Consider the following 13185-nt stretch of genomic DNA (forward strand, 5'->3'; position numbering starts at 1 on the left):
TTCATCAACATCACGTGTTTCCCTTACGGTTTTTCGCCTCACTACAGTTTGCTGACTGCTAACTGCTAACTGCTAACAGACAACAGCCAACAGCCAACAGCCAACAACTAACAACTAACAGCTGACTACTCACTACTCACTACTGACTACTGACTACTGACTACTACCTTTGTACCGTATACCGTTTATTCCCCACTAATGCCATCAACTGTCCTGTCATAAATTGTAAATTGCCTGTGCTCTATTCCGAAACCCCTTGAGTTTGTCACTTCGAACAATATTTCCTACTTACCATTATTTATTTCTTTTTCTTTTTTACTTTTGCAATTCCATTTAATATTTTTTATTTTTCTTTTTTTTCTTTCTGTTCTCCTGTTTATGTTTTCGGTTATAATTTCTTCTTCTCTTCCCCTATTTTGAAATTTTTGTGATTTGTATTTTTTGGCTCAATGTAGTTTTGCCTATTTTTTTCTTGGCATGTTTCAACCATTTTCGTACGTGTGAAAAATGTGGCATACTTTTAGGCACATGAGCCTAGTTCCATGCCAATGTGTTTCCCTGTTTTTGATTGGATGAGTGTGATTATGTGTGGCTGTCACGTATTTGCTTGTCCCTTTGTGCATGTTTAAGTGAATTTCATAATTTATTATATATTCTTTTGCATTTTTCATTTGTGATTTGTTTTTTCGCATATATAACACTCCACTCCAACTCCTATCTGTAACCATTGATTTGATAATTTCAGTTGAAATTGAGTTCTTCTAAGGTTGTTTGTTGTCTTTGGAACAAGGCGAATTTAAGCCACTAATATAATAGGGTGTAAAATAAATATCACGATATAGAGTACAAATTGCATATTTTTAGGTGCTTGAAGATATTTAGGAATTAGTTATAACCTGCAGGTAATTACTTATTAAGAAGTAATTCATTATTGATACACGATAACAAAATAATATAAAAACTGTTCAGTTTCTTGTTCAGTTTATCACATTTATGCATACTCAGAATAAATAACATATATTCCATAAGTTTATGAACCGTCATATAGTAGAACCAAAACATCAGTAGCATTTTAGTTCTTCACTTTTTATAAGAATATATCCAAAAGGTTAAATCATTGTTCGTGTATAAGCTCTTTGAAGTTGAGCTTTGAAGTCAGTGTATTCTTTGCCAATGAAAATCATTAAAGGTCTTTGTGCAAAGATTTAGAAAATGGATATCACATCAAAATGGTATTATCTTCCTTCAAAAACATTGAATTGCAAGTGGGTTAGTTTAAGGTTAAAAACGTCTCCGCACTGCACCACCAGCAAAAATCTTCCCAAAAATACAGAAAACATCTTAGAGTGTTCTCTGCATGACGAAGAAGTAAATAGAAGGTTAAGGCATAGCATTGAGAATAATGAGCAATAAAATACATCAATTTTGGCGCTTATATAAACTATTTGCATACACACTTTTTCTGAGCTACATGTTTTGGAACATTATGGAAAGGATAAAAATGATTTTGTTGGTTTTTTCATCAACAATTTTTGAATATTTTTTGAACTGGCGCATCCCCGTATTTCCCTGGCATATAGATACTCTTAATTTTTGGCTCTTTTCACATCTGAAAATATTCTTCCGTGGAAATAAAAAGACTGTAGCTGCCGTAAGAGAAGGTGCTTTCTGGAAATTTTAGAAAACAGCTACAGAGATAGGATACAAATATCGGAGCGTCGTTGGAATAAGTATATTGAAGTAAGGAAAAATTATTTTATTGTGAAATATAAAAGTTTTTAGTCACAGTTAAAAATCAATTTTTTTAACCGTTCTACAAACGCATATTGAAGGACCCAGAAGCATATTGATTTAAGATACTGTCTTTGCCGAAGATTTATACTAGACTTATACTTACAATCATCGAATTCCATTTGGATATTTTTCGGATACTGTAAATGCACTGTTGATCGGTTTCTTTTAAAAGCAACTGCTCTTAACCACTTTATATCTTGAAATATCTTTCAATGAAACAAGGACTCTTGTGCATAAAATTTTGATGGTACCTTTACTACTTTGGCTTTAAGAGCATTTCCCATTCTAGTATTCTTTCCAACATTCACTATGTGCACCTTTTTTTCGCTTTTTGTAAAATTAATTTTTAATAATTCTTAAGGATTTCGTTAAAGCAACTATTCATCTCAATTCGCCTTTGTGGTCTCGCAGCTACGGAATTTTCGTTCTCAATTTCTTCATATAATTTTTTATTTTTATAAATGGACATGCAGACATTTTTAATGGACATTCTGACAGCGCAACTGTCAGGGAGTAGAAAAACTTATTTTCTGTTAATAAATGTACACAGAGAGAGTAAAGTAAAATATATTAAAGAAAATGGAAAAATTTTGTATGAAAAAAAAAAAAAATTACTTTATATCTTAAAAAAATAACGCATTTAGTGTAGTTGGTCATAGTTCTTATATTCAAACTTCAACATAATATCGTCCATTTTTAATGTGATAGGTAAGAGATTAGAATTTTCAAATCTTCAAATTCAATTTTTGAATTCCTCTTATGCCAGAAGGTTAAGCATTCACATATAGACGTATCATAAGTATTACTTAGAGATGCCTAACTAAGTTTGATTTAAGTTAAATGTTGCAGAATTGGTATAAGAATGTATAAATCATTTTCTTTGACTTCTATTTGTTCATTAAGGCTATTAAGTTCATTACCGCTTCGGTAAGCACTAGCGATGAAAGCGCATTCTAAGTTAGATCAAGCGACTTTCTACGGTCTCTGTTGAATTACAATATGTGGTGAGCGACTTGCCAACGATATGGATTACTACTTCTGGATTAAGTAATTCAAGATTATTTTAGTATCTTAACACAATAAATAGAACTCGTTAATAACCTTAAAAAATTGTTAACACATTTCGATATTACGAGTATAGCCCATTATTCACCACACGATCCCAGTAGCAGTTCTTTAATCGATATTATATTTTGCAGTACCGATGAGAAAATGTTCAATTTTATGCATCAGGCACCAATAGCAAAATTTTTTGACGGTGTCTGTTTCAACTTATCATTGCTCATAGCTGTAGCCATTCTTGAGGCGGTCTGACTTAAAAGAGCCGACTTATAAAGAAGTGTTCGGTGCTGATAAACCGATTCTTTTAATTTTTTATTTTTTGGAAACCTTAAAGGTATACTTATTCGCAACTAAATAATTCCTCTAATATTCCTATCTGGTGAATGTGACCCACCGACACACAACAGATGAAAATATCTACCGAACTTAACATTGGACAGGAAATTAGTAATGCTAAATTCAATTCATATTTTTATATTCTTAAGGGGCACAAGACCGGACTATTTCTTATGTAATTAGTCCCTATTAGAAGCTGGTTGTATCGTAGATATTTCTGACGTACTAATTTACATACCCTATATTCATGTTACACATTACACAACGCTGTATATGAACTAAATACTCAAGAGTTTTAATGATAGTCGACTTTTCTCAGTGGGACGACTCCATCGCGACTTTCTTAACTGCATCGCTGAAAAGTATCGTAACAGAACTAGAGGCGAAGGTAAGGTAAACAGTACCAACCAAATCAATCTACCTATCCCAAGTCGGGTGAAACTCCCTGACGTTTAAATACATTGTTCCTACGCCGCGTAATCAATGTTGATTTATAAGAGCTGCAACGTAATTAAATTTCCAGCTAAGCAAACTGTTTACTTTATACCGCCCCGACTTAAATACTTTGCTCCTCTTTTATCCCTCTGGCATTTGATTCGCCTATACATCAAAAAAGCATAAACATTATGCGGAAATGCAATTGCATTAACCAATTTATACTGCATAAGTCAAGGCAGCGGCAGCCAGGTAAACACGCCTGGCATATGGCAATCAAATTTAAAGCAATTTTAAAAGTCAAATGTACGCGAATAATGGAATTAAGAGCAGTAGAGAAAACAAAAGAAGAAAACATGAGAAAGATGTAATAAGAAATAATAGCAGGAAAAACACGTAAATGCAAATTGACGATAAACAAAACCAATTTAAGCGAATTGACTTAATTGTGGTAGTACGTAAGGTGAGCGGATCAGAGACACATTCATATGCATTAACAAAGACAAAAAACTGTAAAATAAAAATTACAGTTGCGGTATTTTATTCAAAGAAAGCGGCAGAGTTGCCATCAATCAGCACATGCAAAACCACATCCTTGAAAAAGAACAACAAAATGCACTAAAGTAATATTAACAATAACTAAAAATATATGTTACACAAAATAAAAAGCCAAAGCGCACAATAAATCACGAACCAAACACAAATCCAGAGAAAAACTTTCCGTATTGCAAGGACTCAGAAATTCTTGAATATACACCGGAATCCCATATCCTGACTTAATAGTACATGTGAATGTATATGGACCTCAGCTACAATACGTACCTCAACTTGCATATTGCATATGCTTACATATATTTATACGTTTTCATTTAACTATTTTTATCCTGCAGGATAAAAACAAGGATAAATGCTAACGAGTAACAAAACAATTGGAAAAAAAGAAGCACGAAGAAAAGAAGGGCAGACGACAAAAACTACACAATTGTGTGCGTCGTCATGCTGATATAAAAGTAAACACACACACACACATATACATGCGCATAAACAACAACAATAACCAACGAATTGCAATAAAAACCAACACAAACGTTCGCTTATTGTGAAAACAGCGCCATCTTTGTGCGTTCCCCTGGCTTTGCGATGTCGTTAGCGTTGTCGTCATTATATTATTGAAGCATTTCATAGTAAGAGTAGTGCAAATGTTCACCCATCTGTATACCTGTAAACGTTTCATAAAAAAACGCTTGCACTACACTTTTTATGCCATACCAATTTCATTTACGTACTTACACATCCACTATACCATCAGAGTCGTCTCTATATAATATAGATATTTTTACACGTAAGTATTGTGCAGAACATTTAAAAAAAGCAATGACACTATTTAACTATAACTCTTACTCTTATAAACAGTGCTTCGATTCGGATATCAATTCCGAACCCGCAATTTTTCAGAATGGTAAGAGGAACTGCAAAAATGTATCGGTCCACCATACGTATTGCAATTTGATATATTGCTTCTATAAGAAGACACATGCAATTATCGGAGTAAGCAACATAATCTCCTACCATCTCCTTCTTTCTAATAAAACGACTCATTACTGCTTTTAAAATAAACCCCAAACTTTAATTTTCCAATTTCTACCAATCTTATTATTACTTCTTCCAACGCAAAAGTACATTAAAATATATTGTAATGTAATGTTCCCTCCCCAGATATCACTGACTAATTTGAGTATTCCTCATAATGTTCGTGATTATTCAGTGACTGATCTAAGATCAGCGTACCGCCCCGTGCGGTTAGTAATTACTCTGAGATTAGATAGTGCTAAGTAGGATAGCCTGTCGGTCTTCGCATATAGCTCCAGAGTTCTGTTCCTTATGTATTTTTTGACCGGATCTATTTTAAGGTCTCTTAGCAAGTCATTCGTGCGGATGTGCCATGGCACTTTGAAGAGCCTTCAGAGAGCCTGACTTTGAGAAAATTGTAGCTTCTTTAAATTTTAAATTTTTTAAATATGCAGCTTGCTTTGAGGATTTAAATTTTAAAATTGAAATCTACTTATCAGTAGTCCTAACTTGCAAATGTTGGGTTATGAAGCCGATGCCAGCAATACTATTATTAATAGTAGTATTATGCCAACAATAGTATTAAGAATACTCATCCTTGCTTTATTTTATCTTTAGATTACTTTTTCTTAAGACATCAGTTAAAATTATACACATAAAATAACTTTTTTTAATTTTAGGTGATTCAATTATTCTAAATTGCCAAGCTGATGGCACACCAACACCAGAAATTTTGTGGTACAAAGATGCTAATCCCGTTGATCCCTCGCCTACTGTTGGCATCTTTAATGATGGCACCGAGTTGCGGATCTCTACAATTCGTCACGAGGACATCGGAGAATATACTTGCATTGCACGTAATGGTGAGGGACAAGTCTCCCATACGGCCCGTGTTATAATAGCGGGCGGCGCTGTAATCATGGTAAAAAGAAATTATTTTCAAAAAAAAATCCCAAAAAAATTAAATAACTTAAATTAAATTCAAATTTTTAAAGAATAAGTTGAAAATTAATTAATAAATAATAATTAGTAAATTTAACTTAAATGACTAAAACGCACGTTTCGCTACAATAATGGCTACGTAAATTTTAAGCCATTAGTTTGGGTCAATTTAAAAATAATCGAACGATGATAAATTATAAAACAGACAAATATTTAAAAATCGGTGAAGTACATGTAATTTTTCTAAGCGATTTGAAATTATGTGAATTACTACATTTCCTCCTCCTCCTCCTCCTCTTCCTCTCTATAACATTAATCACATTAAATGTAGATATCCATTACGTAAATCGGATAAAAAGGCAGTACCGCAAATAACATAGAAAAGATCTGTGCCAAACCGCACCTTTTACATTGCCTATCTACAAATGTAAAAAAAACAAAATAATTGATTCATCGAGATCACTTTTCTCTGTCCAATATACTTGCCGTAATGACGTGACACTATTTTAAAAGTAGACATGTGTTCGGTTAGAGAGCGTGCTTTATATACAGATATCATATTTTGCAGTTGATAACGATACCAAGTTCTGCTCCCACTTCATACTTCATCAAGCCTATACGCTATATCAAGCTCAAACATATGCACATATGCACAAGCCCCAGAATGAGTATTAACATATCGAACTGAAACGCTCCTTCAATATCTAATCGAACCATCCATGAATGAGTTTTTCTCTTCCGGAAAACAATTTCGAAATGTGATTGCAATCGAGAGCAAAGAAATAACGTAATGATATGAAACAGACAAAACAGTTTTGGTTAGGGCTCCAGAGAAGTTTACTTCGAGGTGATACAATTTTTTACTAATAATGTCTTTCATAAGATCTGTTACAAGGATAACTGCTACAAGGATATGAATGAAGACATCTACCTATGCGATCACGAGCTGCTTTGAAATTGAACCATCTCATTTAACTTTGACCCAAACATTCCTAGGCAAGATAGAATCCTCTGCCTTTTTGCTACATTGTAATGTCTTTCCCTTGTCCTTTCATATCATATATACTATTTTTTAATATTATAAAGAAATCACCGCTCATTTAATTTCGAATCGCTTAGTGTTTACATGTATGTATGTGTATTTAATTTAATAAAATAAATTTCATGTTTATAGTAAAATATCGGTTGAGTTTAATAATTTAAATGTCAAATATATTAAAGTAATTATATACATATATTTGTAATTCTTGTGTTGTTGTTGTCGCCCCCTATTTATAAACAAACGAAAAACAAACAAATTTTCAATGAAAAATTATTAAAAAAAAAACGAAATTATCTCATATTTGGTTTAACCTGCAATTATTTTAATTTACTATTATTTTTTATATTTTTATATATTTTTATATATTTTTATCAAGCAATTCATTTATCAGCAGCACAAAATATACAAAAATCAGAAACCATAACAAAAAAATAAAGAAATCGAGAACAGAACCTGTCCTAAAGACAGGCTTCCAAAATGAAACTATTCATCGATCTCATGCCTACCTTTCATAACTTCAGCAAAAAACTGATATAAAATCATCATCGACTTTACATTGAAAAAGATTCGAGATATATACATTTATCATTGTTTTTGTATGTACCATTAGTTACATAATTCATTATATATATGTTATGAAATATTAAGGTATCCTTTATCCGATTTACTACCAGAAGAAATTCTTAATAAAACTGCACTTCAGCATAGACTCTTCAACAATTATAACGGTTATATATACTCAATCTGCTTTATGTATTTACCCACAGTTAGTCTAGTTTCAAAGTTGGAGTAAAATATTTATGTACGAGTTGTTTAGAAGATGAACTTCGATCATCAGAACTTTTTTCTACTACTGTACGGTACAATTCCGCCAGTTCAGCTCAGTAATAGTTATTAAAGCCTTGTTATGGAAGAACAAAATTAAACTTATTAGTTCAATTTAAAAAATGATTAATAGAACCTGATCAGGTACGCTTCAATTTTGGGAGAAAACATAATATATCTCTGACACCAAATGTCCAGAACTCAAGGTTAACTACCACTGATTCGCAGTTATCTTTACTTTTTGAAACCTTAGCGATCAGTTCACAAACCAAATGAAACACCAAAACAAGGTAGTGCGCGTCAAGAAATAAGTCTTGGGCAGGTGGCAAAGGAGTTCAAGAAGTGATATTATTTTATTGATATAGTTCTGTTTATTGTAATGTGTCAAAAACATAAAAAGGATCAACTGTAAAGTATTGTTCAAATGAAATTATTGAAGAAAGTCAATCTTCAATTTTGTTATCATTTAATTAGAAAATTGCCGTGAGGATTGCTTTTTCATTTTGAAAGGAAACTTGTATTGAATTAATACAATAGCATTAGAAGTATAATGATCTTTGGGCGTTGGAGCCGGAATCTTTTCTACGGACCTAATGATTAGTAAATCATACCATCTTTCAAATTCCACCTCAATATTTCAGGTTGAAGTTTTTGCCATCCTTAGGGCAAGTGTTCTTGTTTTAAATATGCGCCTTCACGGAAAAGAGGTCTGCATTCTAACTGACAGTCAGGCAGCTATTAAAGTTTTATTAGCAGTCTGTCTGTCATCGAGATTAGTAGAAGAATGTAAGGAAATTATCAGTGAAGTAAGTGAGAGGTCCAAGGTTACTCTAGTATGGGTTCCCGTGCATTCTAATATTGTGGAAAATGAGCGCGCTGACGAGCTTGCTAAGCTAGGCGCCTCTTCCACTGATACCCCTATTTCAATCCCTGCCCCTGTTAGCTACGGGCGTAGGTTGATTTGTGACCATTTTTTGCGACAGGCAAATAGTGAGTGGACCCTTACTGTCTCAGCAGCCAGGTCAAGGGCTACTTGGCCCATCTATTCCAAATATAGAACCTCTGACTTAATCTGTAGAAACAAATCTGAGGTTTCTAAGCTAATATCTGTCTTTACGGGTCACTGGTCCATATGACGGCATGGAGCTAGATTTGGCCTTCCCTGTGGTACCTCATGTAGTGGGTGTCTACCAATACTTGAAGAAATGACACCAGAACACCTGATGTGTTTTTGTCCAGGTCTGGCCAGAACTAGGTTTAAGTTTCTAGGGGCCCCTTTCTTCAACTCACTTAGCGATATCTCCAGCATCAGCATTAGCCAGATTCTTGCCTTTGTTAATGCCTCTGGTTGGTTCTAGTTTGACCCTCTATCTACTACCCACTATTACGAGGTTTTCGTGGATTCAAAACGGCTTTCATCCTTAGCTATTTGAGGAAGATTCGTCCTCCCTCCACCACAACTAACTAACTAACTATAATGATCTCTAAATAGTAGGTATTGGATTGATTTCTTGTTTTTTTTTGTGTTATATTTTGTTTGTGATGATTAGTTGGGATTAGCATTATTTCGAAACGCACACATTTTTTTTCAATTTGCTACCTTAAACTTACACATTCACTATAAAATGGTCTCCTAAAACAGGACTATCCAGACCTAATGCGATCTTGGGCCAATATAATTTACTATACAGATTAGAGGGCCATAGAAACAAGTATATACGTCCATAGTTCATACATTATTAGATTATAAAGACGGTTATACTGTTAAATTTATTTTAATTAATTTATCAATTTATATTCATTCATTTGTTATATCATAAAAATAAAATAATGTGGTTTTACCAGTACACTAAAAAAAATTTTTGCGTAATTATAGTAGATTAAAAACATGTCACTGGCCGCACAAACATTAGTCGCGGGACGCACTTTGGACAGCCCTGTCCTAAAGAAATACGCAAGGTGGACCACAGTTCTGTTTTCTTCCTAGTTGACAGTTGTCAGCACTTCTACTTTGAGGCATATATTGCCCATTGTGATGCCCTCAAAAATTTTGCCGGGAGAGGCGAGTTGCAAACCTTTGTTATCTTCTATCCTTGTTAAACCATTTGGTTTTTCCGATAAGTTTGCTTTCGTTACCTCTTCCAAGCCAGTGAAAAAGCGATCCCCAAGACATTGAAGTCGCCTTGTCCGCAGTCCTGGACAGAGACTCAAGAAATGGTTGATAGATTCTATCTTCTCTTCATCTTGACAACTCCTGTATATTCTACTTGCTGGAACTCGTCACCGTTGGAGCATAGGCGCAATGGCATAGGGCCTCGTTAGTTCTCCAGTAAATACACGCATTGCAAGTTTCTTCGTAGGTTACCGAAATAGCGTTTTCATTTCTTTTTTTTGAATTTTACTAATTTGGAACAATTTTAGCTGATGTTCCTTCAATATATAAGTCTAATTATGTATTTAAAACTTCTCATTAAATAAATAAATACTGAAGCTCAGAAATTGTAAGATTTCTTTCATAATTTTCGCATTAAAAGTTAAATATGCAAATACTAACAAAAACGCTGGAACCCACGAAAATGAAACACTACAAGAAATATTATTTCATCTCATTTGATTTTACATGCAATTAACTTAAATTGCGCTAAATTCATGTGAAAACATAAACACAAAGAAACACAGTAACAACATTTAGTCTAGCATAAGGTACGCTGGATCACACATACACCCATACACCCATATACACACAAACTCTGTTACGGCACTCTCATTGAGTTGTACGTACTTAAACGTACTTACCCGTACGTAGGTATGTGTTTAACCAAAAAAGAATTTCAATTGAATTTCACTGTCTTCACTCAAGCATTTCCACATCCACCATAAATGCACATAAGTTGCTCGAATATAATGTATACACACACACTCACACACCCACACGCAAGCATACAAAAAGACAGTTTAAATAGTTAAAATAATTTTAACTGCTTTGGTTCTTTATAACGAAATTCACATGTAAAAGTTGATAAAATTATTATTAAAATAACTTATTCATTTGACTCAAATATTCATTCATGCACTCAACTATTCATTCCGCAATATGCATTCACGCCATTCTCTACACCCACCGTCTCGGCACTCGCCCCACACGGCGAATTCGTGAAGGTGGAAATGTGCGTGAAATTATTTTGTTACAAAATGTTTTCACATTTAATTAAGTTTGTGTGTGAAATTTTCGCATAAGTCTTCACCGAAAAAACCGAATAAAATTAAAACATTAATTCGAAAATATTATTTGAATACAAAAACAAATGAATGCAAAAATGTAAATTAAAAATTGTAAAGTTTTTTTTACAAAATATAAGTTTATATGCCAGAATGGAGAATTAATTATAGAACATGTCGTTCATTGAATTGTTAAAAGAGTGGAGGGAAGGGTACGCGGCGATATAAAAAGTTATATTGAAGGTGTTCAACATATTTTATAATTATTATTATTATTGTTAAGGGATGTAGCACTGCGACCGTCGGGTCTATTGTGCACCCTTCTGGGTGTAGAGTATGTCTCTAAGCCCTGTTGCGTCAATAAAAAGTAGTATAGAACCAACTTTGTAGAGTTTTATTGCTTTTTCCGTAAGGATATACATTCCCAGGAGCCTATTCCGTATGTGCATTAGCGTATTGCATTCTAATAGCGCATGTGTGGCCGACTCCTCATTCTCTTTACAGAACTTACAGTTAACATATTTGGTTCTCTATTTATATAGAGCTTCATAAAAAGATCAACTCATGTGGAGTTACTCATGGAGCTACTCTGATACCACAGTTCAGAGGGCACTTTACGTGTTTTAAAGAACTTAACATTTTCCTCTCCCTTCTTAGACCGAGATCTACAGTAGTAGTGGTTTGCCGACGTATTTGGTTGCATAAATTACTAAACACTAATAGCTTTAAAACTATACCAGAGATTTTTACAAAATTTTCTAGAAGTAGCACAAGTCACTATAACTAACTTTTGTGATTTTATGTTGCCTATTATCCGAATATATTTCAAAATTCTTACATTTTCACTTATTACTTTTTAACTTTAACTTATTATTCTGAAGATACCAATTTTATTTTTTCTCCTTTTGATTAGGGAAATAGATTTAATTTAATTTTTTAGCTCTTTAGCTCACATGTTAATGAAGCAATTAAAAATTTATTTAGTGCTAGTGAAAAAACTTTTTCTAATATTTAACGAAACCCAGTACAATTGATGGAACCACCTTCTCACCGACTGAGAACTCAAGTCATACTAATGTTTTGATTAATAGTCGCCTAACCTCTATTATGTGTGAGGGAAAACTGTTTTAATAACATGTGCGAGTCCCCACAGAATTTACCGAAATATATACAAACATATATATCCTTGAATGTATGTATATTTAATTCTTATTTAATCCATTTATTATAGCTTAAACTTTATACAACAACAACAACTACTACTACAACTACTACAACAACAACCTCAATTTAAAATATCTTACTTGCCATAATTTATTAACTCTAGTTTACCGTAGAAGTTGAGGGAGCGACGGGTTGCTTTACTTACATTTTACAACTTTGTTATGTCTTTATTTGGATGCGTAAAATTATAAATTACCGCGACATGTGTTGGTTTTATGAATTACCCTGCTACCCTACCGCCCTACCGACCTAGCGCCTTACCGCTTGTCATTTTATATTAAAATAAATAAACTTACACTTGCACATACAAACTTGTACACATACTTGCACATAACACAAATTTCTTATAGAATTTGTTAAGTGCAATTGTGTTTAACACACACATAACACAATATACAATAGAGTGAGATAGGGACACACAGAGAGAGTATATAGTACAAAACAAAATAGAATATTCAACACAACAAAACTCAATTGCCGTATAGGAATTGTCTGGTCGCGTATAGACTCAGCAGCATGTTTATGGTTGTCATAATGAAAAAGTTTATCCCTTGCTTGCGCTTTTTCAAAAACTTTAATAAGGCGCTTTCTTTATGCAAACACCACAAAACAGTGCTACTAAATAGCACACAACAGCACAGCACAGCACACACTTGCGTGCCCCCACCGCTAACCAAAGGATTTAACACTATTCCCTATCATTATATTGTGTGTTGTACAGGCAAAGAACACATGTT

At 33.5% G+C, this 13185-nt stretch overlaps 1 protein-coding gene across 1 annotated transcript in view; it reads left to right on the forward strand.

The window, feature by feature from the left end:
• Positions 1-13185, forward strand: part of LOC119688214 (protein turtle) — a 122418-nt gene that overhangs the window by 45242 nt on the left and 63991 nt on the right. Inside the window, exon 5 of the mRNA XM_038102897.1 lies at positions 5877-6118. Coding sequence (XP_037958825.1) covers positions 5877-6118 — 242 coding nt within the window. The remainder of the gene's footprint in view (positions 1-5876; positions 6119-13185) is intronic.

Source organism: Teleopsis dalmanni, chromosome X, assembly GCF_002237135.1.
Source record: "Teleopsis dalmanni isolate 2A chromosome X, ASM223713v2, whole genome shotgun sequence".
In the NCBI taxonomy this organism is placed as follows: domain Eukaryota; kingdom Metazoa; phylum Arthropoda; class Insecta; order Diptera; family Diopsidae; genus Teleopsis; species Teleopsis dalmanni.